The sequence below is a fragment of the Onychostruthus taczanowskii genome, unplaced genomic scaffold (genome assembly GCF_017590055.1).
Source record: "Onychostruthus taczanowskii isolate IOZ18803 unplaced genomic scaffold, ASM1759005v1 scaffold6, whole genome shotgun sequence".
NCBI lineage: Eukaryota > Metazoa > Chordata > Aves > Passeriformes > Passeridae > Onychostruthus > Onychostruthus taczanowskii.
The window spans coordinates 12,061,456-12,080,023 of record NW_024503679.1 but is presented as its reverse complement, the minus strand read 5'-3'; the positions used below and the strand labels follow the sequence as shown (position 1 = coordinate 12,080,023).

The 18,568-nt window shown below is 42.0% G+C and overlaps 1 protein-coding gene across 12 annotated transcripts in view; it reads left to right on the top strand.

Moving 5' to 3' along the window:
- AKAP13 (A-kinase anchoring protein 13) overlaps positions 1 to 18,568 on the top strand; it is a 206,665-nt gene that overhangs the window by 137,885 nt on the left and 50,212 nt on the right. For 9 of the 12 annotated variants that reach the window (XM_041418364.1, XM_041418363.1, XM_041418362.1 and 6 more), the window contains 3 exons: positions 7,261 to 7,342; positions 11,011 to 11,147; positions 17,525 to 17,871. In XM_041418364.1, coding sequence (XP_041274298.1) covers positions 7,261 to 7,342; positions 11,011 to 11,147; positions 17,525 to 17,871 — 566 coding nt within the window. The remainder of the gene's footprint in view (positions 1 to 7,260; positions 7,343 to 11,010; positions 11,148 to 17,524; positions 17,872 to 18,568) is intronic. The other 3 variants (XM_041418359.1, XM_041418369.1, XM_041418366.1) reach the window with 1 other exon arrangement.

The following is an 18,568-nucleotide window of genomic DNA, read 5'->3' as shown; positions in this document are numbered from 1 at the left end:
CCACATATGAAAAAGCAAGAGGCAGCAGGTTACCAGCAGTGAACCAGTCCCTGTTGGATGTAGGACTTAATCCTAGGAAGAAATTCCTTACTGTGAGAGACATGAGGCCCTGGCACAGCTTGTCCAGAGAAGCTGTAGGATGCCCCATTCCTGGAGGGGTTCAACACCAAGTTGGATGGGAATTTGAGCAACCAGAGAAAGGTGCTGGATTTGCATCATCTTCAAGGTGCCTTCCAACCCAAACCATTCTATGATTCCATATTCTGTGTCCTTTGCTGGCTGCTGCAGCAATGCAAACTCGATGAACTTGGATCCTGAACTTAGTGAATGCAGGGAAGCTTGGATTATGCAGAAATGACATAAAAATTTGCTGTCATTGTTCCTGCTGGGTTTGCATTGTAGCAGATGAGGGAGAAGTTGTGGGGTGTGTGGGATATCTGCTTGTCTGAACATTTTGCTGAGCTCTGAGCAGCTACGTGCAGGGTAAAGCAGTCTGTGCTGTGTTATTGCAAGCCCAAAATGGGAAGTCTCAGTGTGCCCATGTGTGCCTTGGCAGCCCTGTCTCATTTTTATGTTGTGCCTGCTACCACAAATAAAACTACACGGACAGGATACAAAAACCACACTGGCTGGCACCTTGCAGACACATGTGAAGTCAGACAGGCGTTCAGTGGGGATGAACAGGCATTGCTTTGCAGAGTTACAAAGTAAGAACTGGGCTTGCTGTGGGAATAGGAGACTGAGTAACCACAGCTGGCAATGTTTTCTCACAGTTTTTGTCTATATCTGCATTTCACCTCTGTATGTGAATGCTGAAGCTGTTAAGGGTAGGCATCAGGAGTAAATTTTTTCACAGCTGGAGCAATGAGGTTTCAGCTTTTCAGATGAACCAATCCTGTCCAGCTTCTAGCTGAAGATCAGAACATTATTCATGGAATTTAAAATAGCATTAATAATTAATCAAGGTATTTTGAAATTAAAAGGACAGCATTATTTATTAGTTGTTCTTCCTGGCTGCTCTGGTAGCTTTACTCCAGCACCAGGGAAGATGCTCTAATTGATGCCTGCCTACCTAAGGCAAAGTGCCATTTACAGCATCCTAAGCTAAAAGCAGAGTGTGGAGAAGTCCCTGAAACCAGACTTCCTGACATTTTATGTTGAAGTTTTTCTTCTTTATTGACACATAAACAATTCATTCCTTCTTTGGAGTTGTTCTGGGGAAAGGATATCCCCAGCTGATGGATATGTGCTGTTCATCAAATTTTGTGGGCCTAAAATCACTAAGTTTTAATCTGACATCTGTCCATGCTGTTCTGGTCATTAAAGGACAGGTGGAGAGAAGTGTCTTCAGGATGATGTAGAGAGTTTTTGAGTTTTTCTGTTTGTGTCTCCTGTAGAATTACAGCTAGGAGGGCAGCTTAAATTAAATTGCTGTGTTTTCACATTAGGCACATACATGTTTGTGGGAATTTGGCTCCCATATTAGCTAAGAGATGGTTTTTTTTGGGAAAGCAAATGCTGTTATTTTTGAAGCTTAATTAAAGTCTGTTGACTTTTAGTTTTGCTGGTGGTGGACATTGCAGTGCCAAGGGCTGGAAAATGTACTTGGGGCACACGTTCATTTTCCCTGCTGGGACATTGCAGGGGGATAAATGCACTCTAGGAATTTAATGTTGCTCTTGCACCATAAAGAGCTAATTTATTCAGTCATGTAACATGTCCTGTGCTTGTGGGAGCCTTTTTTGGTGAAATCCTTTAATATAGTTTTCTAAAGCACTGCTGGCTTGTTACTATGAGAAAGGTCAGTTTGGACATCCTTGAAAAAATGTCTTGATATGGTGTCGCCAGCTCTGTAAAGATATAAGACTCAGTGTAGCATATTCACAGTGCTAGAAGAAAAAAATCTTCATAGAAATAATTGCACAAATGCAAGTGTTGTCCATTTTGGCATACATTTGAGAATGTCTTTGGGTTCTGCATCCGCCTGTTAATATCGTCTCCCAGAGCTAAGAAAATACACAGGGAGATTATCAAAATAATCTAAATAAAAAATAAATGTGGAAATTGCAAGCAAATTGATATGTCTGCTCTTAATATTGTCTGGCGAGATGATTGCCAAAGCAGTGATTGTTGCTCTTTATGTGAGTTTTGTGTGTATGGAGTCTTCTGCAGTAACAGATGTTGAAGGAAAACAGTGGAAATTCCTTCCCCAGATGCCCCATCCTTCATGCTCCTTTTCAAACTGTTTTGGAGGATCTTGAAAGGTGGTTTTTGTGAAGGGGGTAAATCAACTGTTGCTTTAGTTTCTAGTGCAGGAATTGCAGGCAACTGGATAATTTCACTGTAAATTGAATTGTAAAGTTAAAAGTTGGTCAGCATAAATATTGAATTCCAGTTATGTGTACAAATTTCTTTAATCCTGTAGGAAGTGTTCAGGAACGGGAAATTCCTAGAAAATAATTACAATATGCATAGAACTTCAAAAAAAAATCCTTGTATCATTTCTGCTTACGAAAAAAATTAATTATAATTGAATTTAGAGTGTTGCTTTTTTCTACTACTTTTATTCTACATTGGACATTTAAAATGGATATTACTCAGTGTAGTGCACAATTATTTAATGATACAACAAGCAAACTACAATTACTCTCCTAAATATTTTCCTATGTGCAGTAGTATCTGGTTTTAGCTGCAAGGTAGATCATAGTCTGGAAGTTGGGGAAAATAAAAGGAGAAAAATGGAAACTTGCACATTTAGGACAAACTTAAAATAATATGGAGGGAAGATGAATCTCCAGGGATCTGCTAGGAAATGAAAGTTAAAGTCATCTGGTTCCTTGTGCTCTGGAGATGTTGATTTATATCACAGCCAGTGAGGTTGACAAGTGCAAACTTTTGCAATAGCAAAAGATTTCCTGAAAGGTCAGTGTGTTCTCTTTATTGTGAAATGGAAGGCAAGAACAGTTAAAATAAAACCAGAGAGAGAGAAAAAGGACTTTTCCATGCTGCAGATGTAGGAGAGGTACATAGAAGCCAGGTAGTCCCTGACCCCTGAGGTGCCTGTTCCTAGAGAGCCTCCAGCACATGGCTTTGCCCTAGATATTGTTGGAATGTCTTTGAGAAGGAGGTCCTGAGCCTGGTTTTATGGGCAGGCACCACACTGCAATGGATTAGATAATTCCTTCTCCAAGACCAAGGGGAGAGGAAGGAAGAGCCTGGGAGTGGAGACTGGGATCACTTGCAGTTCCTGTGGGACAGAGGACACCTCAGCCCAGGGTGTCTCACAGCTTGTCCAGCACTGTCCTTTTCTTTTGCATTATGTCACATCAAGTTTCAAGTTCAGAGTCTGCTGGAAGATGTCCCCACGAGTCAGGAAATACCCGTGTGTGCCCAGAAAGAGCAATGAAACCATCTGCTGCTCGAGCTCCAGCTGGTGTCGTAAAGGCATCTTTGAACATTTAGCCTGCTGGTGTTTCACAGGCAAACAGAAAGTCCTGCAGGATTCAGTTTTTGGTTGCCTGGGGATGTGCTTCCGTGATTTATTCTGTGTCTGAGCTGCAGATAAACACATTCAGGCTTCTGTATGGAAAAATAGCTGGTTCTCTCCTGGCATTTCTTCAAAAGCTCTGTATTGAAACTCTGTTCCCAGAGGCTGTTTCATATTCCCTCTGCCACTGGAACAGCACTGCACCCTCTGCTCCCACTGCAAAGACTTGGGGTGCCTGGAATCAATGAGCTGTAATCAGTGTGGGCAAGCAAGGAAGTGTGGGGCTTTTATCATCTTCTGTGGCCACCAGCCTGTGGTCCTGTTGTTTGGCTTCTCTCAGCAAAGCAAGAAACTGGGGGGAAAAGGGAGGAATTTTCTCACGTGCAAGCAGACATGTCTGCAAAATCCCAAGACAGCCTCATTTCAGATTTCTCCATACTGGTGCATTCCCCAGCTCCTGATGTTCAGGTGCTTTTATAAAGACAATTTCCTCTCCAGCTCTCACTGTACCTGAAGTCCCTAGTCCTGAGTAAATACAAGCAGAATTCAGGTGTTGAGGAGGGATCCCCAGTACTCAGTGTTGGGCTGTGGATAGTGGGGTTTCTGTTTTGAGTATCTATGGACCACCCAGTTCCCTGAGAGCACGCACTAAACCTCCCTCAAAGCCTGTCTGGGCTCGTTTTGGCCTAGGGAATACTTGTATATAGTAGTGGCTTCCTTTGTTTTTGTTTTGATGGTGATTATTATTTTTCCTGAATTGGGGCTACTGAAATAAATATTTAATTTCTGATGTTTTATTTTGTACATAATCAAGTATATCTGAAACAGCACCTTAAACCTCAGTGTTACTCTCTCATTACTTTTTTTAATAGAGAAAAGCAGACATTTTCAATACTTGGCAAAGCCACAGGGCTGAGAAGAGAGCTGGCTGGGAAATTGGAAAAATGCTCAAATCTTTTTTTGAAAAAATGCCAATGTCTATAATGCATTTTCAGTGAATGACTCAATTGGTTCTATTAAAGGAAAATATATAATGTTAATTCAGCCTAATATGGCTTATTCAACAGACAGCTTGAACCTCTTCCTATTTTGCTTTCTTACTGCTAATTATTGAATGGGATGTTTAATTATTCATTTCCAGTAGTGGATACCAGTATAAATCAGGAGCAGTTCCTTTGAATTTGATGGTGATTTGTTTGAAATTAAGAAGGGTTAGACTCTTCTTAAGGAGGAAAGGGGGAGGTGTAAGTCAGTCAGAAGGAGACAGAATTTGATTTTGTATCTGAAATAGGTCATTCCTTCATTTGTGTGGACTTGGGCACATTTGCATTGGTCCTTCTATGTGTGTTCAACCTCAATCTCTAGATTTGGCTTTAATAAAATGTAGGAATGTGTGGTGCAAATTTAATCTGCTTTGTCTGGAGAGAAAAGAATAATAGCATGGTATTTATTGACTTTACAGTCATAAAGTGGTATTTATTGACTTTGCAGTTCTTTTAAGACTAAAAAAAGAATAAATTCTGTGGTTAAGTTTAGATGCTAAGGTTAGATACCACACAGACTTGCTGAGAACAGGGAGTGTCTTCTGTTGAAAGAATCAGAACCATGACCATGTCCATGCAACAGTTAAAATCCAACATCCTTGTGTTACTTTGGAAAGCAAAAACCCCATTGTTTTGAAGTTTTGCTTACAAATCCTTTTTCAGATTGAAAACTGCTTCTTTTTTCCTCACTGCCTCTCATTTAATATGGATTTATTGTATGTAAAAGGAAGAAGATGGATACACAGGTGTGTGTGGAGCAGAGGTGCAGGGAACACTGGGATCTTAAGATGTGTGTACATAAAGAAGTGTGGTGGGGTCTTGGGTGAATATCTGTATAATGCAGTCAGGGAGTAAGAGCTACAAAATGTACATTCTCTCTAAGGAAAATAGCCTGCAAAATTCCCTGGAGGTGGGAGGGACCTCCAGTGGGACACGCACTGAGGTCACCCTGAGACCTGACTCCGGTAGAGCTCAACATCTCCTTCACCTCTCCTGGGAAACTCCTGCTCATTTTTCCCCTCTCAGAACTTCTCTGTTCCTTCCCTGTCTCTGTCAGCAAGAGCTGTTGACTGGGGAAGGTCATGGCATCCTCTCCACTGGAGGATTTTGAGGGCACGTTGGATTAGGACCTCTCAGATGATAATTGAGCCTAACTTGGCGCAGCCGGCAGGGACTAGCACAAGTATGGAGGAGGACAAAGCCTGAGGAAGAAAAATGTGCTGCAGCAAGTAGCTGCCAGGTCTGGGGGAGTGCAGGGTTGCCTGTGTGGTGTGGAGAGCAGGAGGTGCTGGCAGGAGCCCCTCGGGTGACGGGCAGGGGACGCAGCCAGAGCAGGGAGGAGCCAGCCAAGGACTGCAGTAACACATTCCATGATCTCAGTGAGAGAGGAAACAAGGACGTGGGTCATTAGTCAAAGCAGCACGTCAGGTCAAGGGCAGGAGAGGCTTGGTTTTAATTTATTTTAAAAAATAAATAATAAGAAGGCAAAACCAGTGCATTTCATTACATAGGAGAAAGGAGAACATTGAAGGGATGGGAATACAGCAAGGGACTGCAAAAATAGAGTAGGATCATGGAGGAGGTTTGAACATAGGTCAGAGGCTAAAAGTAAATAGTAAAAATTTGCTATTTGAAAGGGAGGAAAGGAAATTATTTCAGGAGATAAAAGGAAAGCCAGAGAGAGGGTAGGAGAAATATTTGTCATAAAAAATCAGGCTAAGTCATCCATTTCAGTAGCTTTCTTTTAGCTGCAACTTAACATGTGAGATCCTCTGTGTTGAGACAGGTCAGGAGGGGAAGTAACTTCTGGGTTTTGTGGTGTGGGACAGGTGAGATTTGCATGCATTTGACAGTAAGTCAAGGCATTTGGCTCAAAGAAATGGCAGAGAGACTAAAGGGACTTCCAGATCTGCTAGCTGCAGACAAAAGTGATGGAAAGTGAATGTTGGATGAGCCAAGGATTGTGGATATTGCAGCAGACTTCTGAGTCAAAATGTTGGACAACATAACCCAAGTGAGAAAGATGAAAGCACAGGCAGAGGGAGGAGGAGGAGGCTGAGAACAGATCAGTCATCCTTGCTGAAAGACCTGGAGTCATGGAAAGGGTGAAGGACGGGGTGAGGTGATAAGGGCTGATGTTGAAATAAACCGTGTGATGTGTCTTAGTGTTAAAATGGGCGTTTCTATCATCATGATTTCAGTTAATGCAAGCCCAAAGTGCTTCTGGTTCTCACCATGACCTGGGCACTTCCAAAGCCCTCTATTCCACATCACCAGAGCATTTTGCTGTCTCTGAGCTAATTATCTGTACAGCAGTATGGGTGGTAAGGAATTTCTATTTTGTAGGTAGTGAACTGAGGCATAAAGCAGAAGAGTATTTTCTTGCAGTCCCGCTACAAGTGGAGGTAGGACTTGAAGCCAAGGTTAGCCAGTCCTCTACTAGTAGCTTAAACACTGACTCATCCTCCCTCTGATCTCCTTCCTTGAGCAGGAGCCACCTTCAAATCAAACTTTCCATGGAGAAATAAAGGGTTTTGGCATATTCTAATGGTTTGTTTAGTGATGCAGAAAGGATAAAATCGTATGTTACTTTTGACATTTTTATTATTGGGAAAAGATTAAGCTATAACTCTCTATCTGTTGGTTGATGCAGAGGGATATTGGAGAAGAGACTAACAGGGGTGCTGGTGAGAATGGCCTTTCCCTGATGTGTTGTGATGTGTTTTCCAGATAAACCGTGGGAGCTGGTGTCCGCTGGAGCCATGTCCTGACCCCTCCCTGCTGGAGCGCAAGCGCACGCGGGACTCTCCAGGTGAGCCAGACCAGCAGCCCTCCTCCTCCAACCTTTTCTCCCTGTCCTCCTCACCTTTTCTATCCCTCCTTTTCTCCCTGTTTTTGACATCCTGGCCTGGATGGGGAAAACACATAAATTAAAGAAACTGTGTAATGACTGTGCTGTGACTCATTGTTAGCACATGGCTGTAGCACTTGACTAGCAGGGAGCTGTGTAGTGTGTCACCATCTCAAATAACTCTGCATTTCAAGTGCTTCAGTATTTTGATATTCCCCCCCCCTTTTTTTTTCTAAATAAGCTTGAAAGATGTTGCGAGGAGCACACAGACATGGTTTCTAGCTAAAAGGATAATACGATAAAAGAAAAAAGCCAGAAATTTGAACTCCTAAATCCATATTTCAACCCAAATGAGTGGCTTGAGATTTTTACTTTTTTTCCCCCCTCTGAAAGTTGCCATGATTTCAGGCTCAGGAAGCAGGAAGGCTGTTCAGAGCCATGGTTCCCACACCCTGCCCACCAGCTGTGCCAAGCTCCCATCCCAGCCCTGCGTGCTGGCTGGTGCTTTCTGGCTCTTCCACTGGGACAGAAAATCTAGTCTGGGCAAGCTTCAAAGAAGGGTTGGTGTCCAAGATAAGAAAAAAAGCATTTCCTTTCACTGGATTATGCGTGTTCAAAACAAATAGAGTAATTTATCAGGGCCCTGAATAGGGACTTTGCTTAGGCTGCTCATGGAGAGGAGGCTTCTTGCCCTGCTGTCCTTATGAGCAGTGGTCTTACCCAAATCTCTTTCAATTTATCTGAGACTTGAAAGAAAATTACTGAGTGTCAGGATGAATTTTAAACTCAGTCTTTCAGACTGTAGGCTAAGAAGGGGTAGTATGGGTTAGTGACTTGAAGGATTTATCCTAAATAGGAGTTCTAGCTCACTCAAAGTTAAGTAAGTGCTTTTTTATTAAAAAAACCCAAACAAAAATACTGCCCTTTTTAGAAGAGTCATTAACAGCAACAGCTGTTTCAAGAGGGTTTTTACAAGAGAACCTATGGTAATGCTATGTCTCTTCTTTACCTATTGTATCTGTGAATCCTTTGCCTCTTGGTACAGTATTTTTATGCTTCAGGCAATAGTTACTGCAAACCATTTGTCTGCTAAACTACATGGACTCATTTGACTTGCCAAATATATAATCACGTCTTCCTATGGATCACTATCAGTTGCACACCTATTAATTATCTAATGCAATATTACACTATAGAAACATAATATTCACTATGTAATGAGGTAGCTGTACGTACAAATTTGTATTAATAATTATAGTAATACATGTCTGTAACACACACATAAGGAGATAGGTTTTTAAGTAAATGTGCTCTCCAGATGGACTGAAGCAGCAGAAGGATCTCAGGTTATGCATGTTCTGACTTTTCTAGAAATAATAATGGTTACTGCACAGGCATCCTCCTGCTGCTCTGTGGTGCAGGGCAGCATAAAGAGGGTAAGAAAAATCTGGCAACACTTAAGAGCAATAAAACCACAAGCTGTCAATGTGGCTGACTTAAAAATACAGTACTTGATAAGGAATTAGGCCTTTTTCATCTGCTGAAATGACTTGCAAGGACAGAGACCTCAGATCTTAGAAGGTAACTCCAGGAATTGGAGCTTCTCATTTTCTGTCACTGCTTTTGAAATTAGGTGTGCAGAGGAGTGTAGCAGATACATAGTTATCAGCATGGAATTGAAGGGCTCAGCCCTGGCTTGGAAGACACAAGAGTTTGGAAAATGTACAGAAGAAATTGCTTGGAAATGTTCTTCCTAGAGCTTTTTTCTCTGTATTTTTTTTGCCTTTATATCATGCACAGAAGTGTTGCCAGGGGTGTGAGACACAGAGCCTGGCTTTGTGCAGCGTCTGTGCAATTCAAAACAAACCCAGCGAACTGAGAAAAGGGGAGGGAGAAAATGGAGAAAATATGCACACCTCCAACCAAAAGTAAAGGAGAGTGTAGGGAAGAGAGGGCTTGGGAGTGTGTTTCTCAGCACAAATGAGCTGAGGTGTGTGGAGGGGTCCCCATCACCCTTCTCCTCATGCTTCTTCCTCTCCTCTGCCCCTGTCAGGCTTCTCCTGAGGAGGCTTTGCTGCCTCTCATGCTTTATCCTCAGGGTGAAGTATCCATCCACATCTGAGCTGTCCCCGCTGATTTTCCAGTGGAACGTGGCTGGAGCCCCTTTGTTTTTCAGTCTGGGCTGTGGACATGCTGTGCTGGCTGCCAGCTGGATGAACAGCACCTGGCCCACGTCCCCACAGCCACTCCGTCTCTTCTTTCCCTTCATTCCCCCCTTCTTCCCTCCCCTCCCTTCTCCCCCTCGGTGATGGAAAAGCAGTTCAGATTTTCCAGGTTTATTGAAAGGGGAACAGGAGCAGCTGCAGCATCCAATAAGTGCTTTTCCAATTCTCCACTGCATGGAAATTCCTCTGTAGGATAATGGGGTTTCCGACTGGCTTCAACTCCCCCTGCCCTAAATGGGGTCAGCCTCGCCACTATCAAAGTAATTCTATTTTCTCCAGAAATGGAGTCACTTCCATCGGTTGGGATGTGGCCAGGGTGTTCCATAGCTGCTGTCAGGCACAGATTAAGGATGGGGAAGGCAAAGAGGTGACCTTAAGCTACCAAACCTGTCATTCTTTCAGTGATTTTTAAGCTTGATGTCACCAAGGATGGAGTCAGTGAGATATAATTTAAGAGTGAACTAATATTTTATTGTCCTGGCTCTTCTCCAGACAGCTGAACACATTTTGGATCTGTTTAGTTAGAGGAGGTGCAAAATAGCACCTTTCTTTAAACAAACAAACAAACTAATAATTAGAAAATACTTTGAGCTGGGAAATTTGAGTGTTCAATTTTTGCCAAAATTGTAATTTATGCTTTTGCCTGAAGGATGATCAAATAAAATATATACAGGCATTTCTTAGGCAAATACTTGTCTGTTAAAGGTTTTGGAAAGAGGGCTTTTGCAGGGGCTGCAGTCTGGTTCTGTACTTCTGATTAACCCAGTGCAAACAGCTGGAAGCATTTGAAAAAAAAAAAAGCAGCTTGCTTATATTTAATGTCAGGAGTTACAAAAGCTGAAGGTTTTTTAAAAAAAATCACTTAATTTTTGAATCTTGAAAAAGTAAAGCTTGTAATGGAATTCACACTAGTGCTTTTTTAGTAAGTAGTGTAGAAGAGATTAAATAATTGTCTAAATACACACTAAAAGCACCTTGGCATTTAGAGGGAATTGATTCTTTGAGAAAGAAAGCAAATATTGGCAAGTTATATTTTTATATTTATTGAAGATTAATCTAATTTTGCATTTGTTGAAATCAATAGGAAACATCCCATGTGCACTGTTATGGGATACTTCATCTATAGTATATTTATCAGCACCTCAAGCTACAAGTGTTTACAGCTGTTTCATGCACAATTTCAGTTTGCACCATGTTCTTCAATGATGCACTTAAAAAGGAGTTTTAAACTCTGGAATAAATCATTTGAGAATTCACAGGCAGTTTTGAGAGGTGAACAAATGTATAAAGCTTTATTTGTAAAGCTGTGTGTTTTAAATCCTGGAGTTCATAGAGAATGCGAGTCTGATGTGTGGATGCTGCAGAAAGCCTCAGGTTGTGACTCTTTGTGCTCTGCTCCTGCAGAATGTGAGAACTTCTTGGAGGATGGGCTGAGCAGCGTCTGTGCCTCGTCACAGGGTGGCCTTAAAAGAGAGTCTGGGAGTGAGTCTGACCTCTTCCCCTTGCCTGGTGATGGGATGGAAGACCTTGTCTTTGGGAAGGTAAGAAAGCCTGGCTGGGATATGGTTAAAAAAGCTCCTGATAAACCCATACAGCACACACAGATCATCTTGGTTTCTCTGGTGAGTTGGAAGCCTGGAAGTGATTATCCTGGAACCAAGTAGATGGGAAGGATCCGGTCTCCTCCTTGGATGAAGCGACATGAGGGATGTATTTACTTGCAGCAGAATTCCAAAAGCTGTGCAGCCCCCAGTGGTTAAAAAAATGGAAGTAATTTTGTCTGTCCAAAAGTAAATCAGGCACCAGAGGAAGAGTTGAAAAGGTGGATTTTCTTGCAAGGTCATTAGGGATTGCACAGACGATATGATATCCAACTTTAACTCATGTAACAAAGAGCTTTTCTCCAGTAAACTGTGACCTCTGTGCTGATACCTTCAGATTTATATGCTGTAATTCTCAGAGGAACCAGTGTTTTTCTGTAAATTCAGTGTCATAGGAAGGAAACACTCATTCTAAATACTTCAGGCCAATTCCAGGGAATAGTTTTGTTGCCTAGGCGACATACCTCTAATGCCTGTTTACGTGCAAGCAGAATGAAAGTGTTTTCAAGTTTGCTTAAAATCAACAGCTGAAGTCATTGCTAACCTTAGTCATCCCTGTACCCTTTGTGTTGCTGAGGAGGAGTGGGAGAGACCTGAGAGGCAGAGCTGGCCTCTGAGCAGAGGATGTGCCTCCCTTTGGCATCAGTCTTTTGAATCTACGTCAGAGCAGCCTGAATTTATTCAAGGGGACATTAGGTTTTGGCTCTTGAAGAATTGTCTTGCTTGTAATTTGTACTCTTCTTGGCATAAGCAGATGATGAAAAAGCACCCAGAAAGAATAAAGTGATGTAGAATCAAAAGGGATATGACCCTTCTTTAGAGCAACCGTCACTGTGGTCTCCATGAAATCCCACTCTTTGGTTCAGCTGCAGCTCACAGGTTTGGGCAGACACAGCTCCTGCTCTGAAAAACATAACTCTCAGTGTAGCTTTCACACTGGCTTTCCGAGAAATGTATTGATTGAAACAGAGTTCTGTTTGCTGAAATCAAATCAGACGGTGGTGAATATTTTCCAGCAGGATGGGAAACACCACAGCCCAGGCTAAGTGATCTCATGTGCTATAAATGAACAGTAAAGTCATCCTTCATGCACGTGGTAGGGCACAGAGCTCACCAGCCTCGCCCTTTCCCATCCTTCTGTCAAGAGGATCTGGGGCCCTGGACTGTCAGAGAACAAGGCTGTTTGGCAGAGCAGGCTGTCTTCAGTTCCCTTGTGCAGAGTGACATGGACCGTGACAGGCAGCTGCCATTTGAGCCTCATGTAATGCTTCTGTGGGAAAGTGTGGGAGAAGAGTGCAGTGGGAACACAGCAAATTTTATGTTATAAAGAATTTTAGCTTTTCCCCTTTCTTATGTGAAAAGTTTCCTTCTTCAAATAGGAGAAAGAAAGATAAACGTGTAACTGGAGTAGGAAGTGCAGTGTAGCAGGGATGCCATTGGGGAGGGAGGAGGTGGTGGGGAAAGCAGGTCTTCAGTTGCCAGTGGAGAGAGGGCAGAGGCAGGAATTCTTTTCTTTGTAGAAAGGGAATTCCTTAATTTAGTAGCCTTTGCATTGTTCTCATTATGCAGTGAGTTGCAGACTTTGTCTTCAAATGGCTTCAAAACGTTCCTGAGCTGAGTTTAGGAAGTTATTCAAAGCTAATCTCAACCTCAGTTGCTTTGTCTTTGTTTTCCTGACCAATTTGATTCCTTGTGTCCTTCCTCTGGATTTTTCTGAGTATTTTTTCTACACTTAAAGTTATTTCTAAAGGACCAGAAAAACTAATTTAGTATTGCGAGCTTGTTCCTTAATTAAATCTTTTTTGGTTTTACATTACTGAATACAGGTGGTAGAAATGCAAATTATGGATATTTTTAATGACCACCAAAATAAATGGTGGCTGTGATCTTTTGTCCAAAAAATAGTGTAAGATGCTTGTCTTGGCTGTAGTTGATTATTTATAAACCTATGAAATCTTACAGTTTCTGTATCAAATTGGGAAGAGACAGAATATGTTTATGTACAAAAAGAGGATCTCAAACCTTTCAGTGTCATGGTGATTATTGTTATTACTAGTTCTTTCTTGTTTCCCCTTTCTGTGGAGCAGCAATTGAGCTTTTGTCTACTAGAGTAATTTTTTTTTTTCTTTTTTTTCGTAGAAATAACTCCTTCTTTATTAACTGCTTAATGCATTAAAATCAATGTAGGGAGAGCAAGTTGCTGTCTGTGCAAGGTATTTGGGCTGCTTCCACTTGGAATGCATTGACTGAAAGCCCTGGTTCTGTCCCAAAACCATGAAGAACTGGGGTCTGTGGGGTCACAGAATCTGCAGGTGCCTTACCCTGTCCCTGGTGTTTGCTGTGTGCTCCTCTCCCATCTCCTTCCCTTCTCCTGTGCTTGTTTCATTTATTTTTCTCTCTAGGACATGTGCTGAGCTGTGGAACATGAGCTGTCAGGTTCAGAAAGCTTTAACACTAAAACCTGCCCTTTTTCAGATTATACAGGCTATCACTGAGATTCAGAAGTTGCTTCCAAGTCTGTGCTTCCAGCAAAATGTTTAATCTTTTTTTTTTTTTTTTTTTTTTGCGTCAGCACTTCATTCCCATGTCCTCATCATCCTGCTTTTCCCTCTCTGTCCCAGACAGCCATCTGGGCAGGCTTTGCAGCATCCTCCTTCTGGAATGATGAATGCTGCATAAGGTCATTTCTCACAATCATCTGGCAACATCCTGGGGTGGAGCCCATGTGCTTTGCTCATCTTAACTTTCAACCAGCCACCCAAGTCCAGCATTACTGGGAAGATTTTTAATGTGCCTCTTGGGAAATGATTCAGATGAAGGGAGTCAAGAACCCACAGATCGTTGTCAAAGGAAGGAGTTGCAACTCAAAGTCTTAAATATTGTTTAATTTCTGCCTTTGTTTTGTTTGCTCAAAGAAAATACAAAAATACATAAATATTTTGCATTTATTTTTCAGAACTGTTGTATCTCTTTAAAAAAAGCAAACAGAAAAACCCGCAACAGCTGTGCAAAAAAAAACAACAAACCCAAAGGAATAAAAATTTTAAGGAAAGGCTTTCGCATCCACTCCAAATCATAAAAGTTATGATAAATAATTAGTAGAAGGACACTGTTGATATTAGTTTTGGGGGAACCTAGAACCATAGACAAATCCAAATTTAAAAATTACTCTGCTTGATTATATATCAAGCTAACTAAAGGTATTGACTCCTTTAGTGGAATGGTATTCCAAATAAAATTCAGGATTCCAAGGTTTAATTTTTTCATATTTTTTAAAATACTCTTAACACCTTTAATGTCTTTGAAGGTCAGGGGACAAAGAAAGTTTGTGTATCACCACTTTGCAGGTTGTCATCATGGAAATGATTGAAAGAACATTTGAATTCCCCTTATCAAGACCTCCTACAGTGGAGGGATTTAGTTGAAGGAGTTATCTTATATGCTCACCATCCCAGTGATTTCTGTTAGTCATGGAGAAGTACATGTGTCCTTTCTCAGAATACTCACTTCTACACCTTATCTTACTTTTTCTTAGAAGCTTCTCAGCAAATACTGAGGGCAAAGAAAATACCTATTAGCAAACATCTGTAAAGGCTCTTTTTGGCCGCAGTTAAGTCCCAAATTCATTGAGGTGCAACCCAGCATGCCTAACTTGAAGAAAATTAGTATTTCTGTAATGTTTCCTTTTTCCTGTAAGAAAAGAACACATTCTGTTCTGCAAGGATGGTATTTGCTTACTCAAATGGGATTAAAGAGCAGTGCATTTTTGCAGTGGTGACTACAATGTAGATGTTTTAGATGTGTCAGCCACACTGGGCATTTTTCAGACAGAGTCGTCTTTCATATTAACTGCTTTCCTTTGTTTAAAAAAAAAAAAATCATTGAAATGACGGCAGAATATTTTTAGAAGAATAAGCATGGGCCACGAGTTCAGGGGAATTGTTCATTGTGTTCTGTTGTCAGTCGAATGCTCAAGGTAAAAGTTAAAATGGATCAAATGTATTTTCCTTTTTTCAACCATCTCCTTGAACTGCATTTTGTGATAAAAGCCCTAAATCTTCCTTGTTAGGGAAGTGGGTTTTGTTGTGCATTTCAAACTGCAGCAGTATTCTCATCTGGGAAATAAAAATTCCTCTTTTTACTCTAGTCCCTCTCTATTTAATTTGGTGTTCTGCACTGTTGTTTCTAGATTTGCATCCAGATTGAAAGTTTCCAAACTCTCCCATACTTCACACAGCTGATGGGGTGAAGTTAGTCCTCTCCTGTCCTGCTCTGCTGCCCCAGTCCCAGAATCCCAGAATGGTTTTGGTTGGAAGGGACCTTAAGCTCATCTTGTTCCAATCCCCTTTCCACTAGAGCAGGTTGCTCAGAGCCCCATCCAGTCTGATCTAATGTCTGAAAGTATTTTTCTGTCTTAGAAAAGTGGCAGATTGTTTCCTCCCTGTAGGAGTGTTATCCATGTAATGACTGCTTGATTTGTCTGCATTTAAGCAATTCACTAAGCTCTCATCATGACTCACACAAATATCAGATTATCTTGAATACTGCTGAACATCATAAAAAGCGTCACAGGGCTTCCATTTCAGCTCTCTGTTGTTTAAACCTCAGGTTCCTATTCAAATGTATCAAATCCAATAGTTCACTAGTTTACAGAGCAGTTTGCTGAAATTAACTATTAATATTTGACATACCTTAACATGAAGTGAATATTTTGGAGGGATGTATTTATACTGTGGTTTTTAATGCTTTGTGTTTAAAGTGTTCTGGTATTTTGGTGTTGTGCTGTGGATGCTGCCTTTTTTTTTTTCCCCTCTATTTCCCTTTGATGGATGTGAGAGTGGAAGCAGTGTGACAGTATTTAGTTAAACCATCTCAGGAACATTATTGTGTACCTGTTAAACTGACCTAAGAATAAAAAATAGCTAAGCTTTAAACAGAGCTTCTCTTTGAATAGTGAAATATTCAATTAGAAGATACTTTGAATATCTCAGTTTCTTAAAAAGCTTATAGTGTGTGCCCCTCAAATAAAGCACAGAAAAACAAAAGTCTCTGGACTATTTAACACCACTCCTGCTTATCCTTCCCTCCATGTGGTCTGATGCCCATCTTTTCCTTCCAAGAACAGGATTTTGCATCCAGTTGTCTTCTGCCAAATGCTTGCTGACAGCCTGCAGCCCCTGGAGCACTCAGCGATTGCCAGGCCCCCTGAGCCCACTGTGTGAGGACAGTAACCACCAGGGCTTTGCTGACTGCTCTGTGCTGTATGGCCTGACAGAGCACTCTGCCTGTTATTATTTTAAATGATGCAGGGCTCTGCAGCAGGATAAATTGAAGCTTCCCATGTCCCTCAGGGCAAACACCATTTCAGACTGGAGGTGATGTCAGAGGGGTGCTTGTGTTTTTTATAGTAGCCACAGGGAACGAGGGCTCTTCTGGGGCTGTATGGTCAGCATGTAGCCTTTGGCCAGAGAGAGCCAGTTTGGCTTTTACATACTGCTTTTGGAGCAAACTAAACCCAAAAATTACAGTATGACTCAAAATCTCTAACACAGGGTGGCTGTTCCTGTTGAACAATATTTTTTGATGACAGTTGGATTTGAAAAATGCTGCAAACCCTGATATTAACTTTCTGCTTAATGGAATGGGAATTAAGCTTATATTTTTTCTGTCTGTTTTCTGCTGCTGAGTAATTCTCCTTTTTGTGTTGCCTGGTGCAGTGGAGCAGAGTGTTGCCCTTGAGCTCTACAAGCCCATCCCAGTCCCACAGGAGAGGCTGGGGTTTGTCATCAGGAGTTGTGATAAACCCCTTCCCCATTACTTGCTCTCAGTAAACCTTTGGCAGTTTTATGGCACCTTGATTGATAACAGGTTTAGCCAGAAATGGTGAGAGGAACAGGATTTGCTGTGCAGGATGAAGTACGGAATTGGGGAGAGGAAGGCAGGCAGAGGATCTGAGCTGGGTAATGGCAGCCAGGGACTTGTGGGGGTGGAAGAGATCACCCTGCAGAGCATTTCAGCCTCTTTTGAAACCAGAGCAAAAATTCTCAGTTCTATGATGGTTATTTTGCCTTATGCCATCAACTAGGAAATCTCTCAGCTTGTGTGAAATACAAAATATTTTCATTTATCTAAAATGTTATGTGTATTCACTTCATTGGAAGTGTTCAGGGCCAAGCTGGATGGCTCTTTGAACAGCCTGATGTAGTGAACAATGCCCGCAGCAGGGGTGTTGGACTAGCTGATCTTTAGAAGTCCCTTCCAACCCAAACCAGTGTATGATTCTACTTTAACTTACTTTCAATTTTCCTCACCCCCAGCAGCCTGAAGAGGAGCAGTCTGCATGCGATGTCACCAGCTCCAGCTCCTCTGCAGACGACACCATGTCCCTGGAGAGGAACTCATCCCTGGGCAGCGACACGTCCCTCCCCTTCCCACCCGTGGGGAGCTTCGCCCAGCCCAAGGACAGGCACAGCCTGGATGGCAGCTGCACCAACATGGTGTCCTCAGAGGGAGGGGAGAAGGAAGAGGAGCTGGACAGCATCACGGACGTGCCCACGCCTTCCTCCGTCCTGCGCGGCTCCATGCGGCCGCTGTCCCCCTTCCGCCGGCACAGCTGGGGGCCGGGCAAGAATGCCACCAACGAGGCAGAAATCAATCAGAGGAGGTGAGTGAAGAGCTGCTTTGATTTACTCTGCACCCACCCATGCATATTTATCTGAGCTTTAAAGCTGGCGTGATAAAACTGAAGAGTTTATCACATCACTTTTGATTATTTCTTTTTTCATTTTGAAGAGGTTAAGGCAATCTCCTAATGTATGTTTGTTTGTTTTTTCTTAAATTAACTTTCAGGATTAAAGTACTTAATACCTACAGTATGCTTGAGCTGTCCAGAGTAAATGGAATTACCTCGGGATAGGTCTTCCATTAGAGCTGTCACCACCCCTTTCTGTACAAAGGAATTATTGGAGTGTTAAATCTCATTGACCACAGAATAAACATGACCATCATTGCTCTGATTGTATTAAGGGATAACACAGGCACGGGGGTTTAAAAAAATTATGTGGAAGCTCTTCATGATGGTGAGATGGGTCCTCTCTGTTTCACAGAATTGGTTCCCCCTCAGTCTCTCATGCGCAGTAAGTTCCACCTAATTCATCACTGATGTCCCTGTTCAGGAAGATTAAAAGGAGGAGTTTTCCCTTCTGTTCCTTCAGAAGGTGCAAGGGGCAGGGGTGTACGAGCCATGTGAATGTGTTCATGCTGGTGCCAAGTGACTGTGGGAAGAAAAGTTGCTCAGTCTCCCATTTCAGGAGAGAAGGAGATGAAATGAAGGAAGATGCATGCCAAGAAGTAGTAATTGG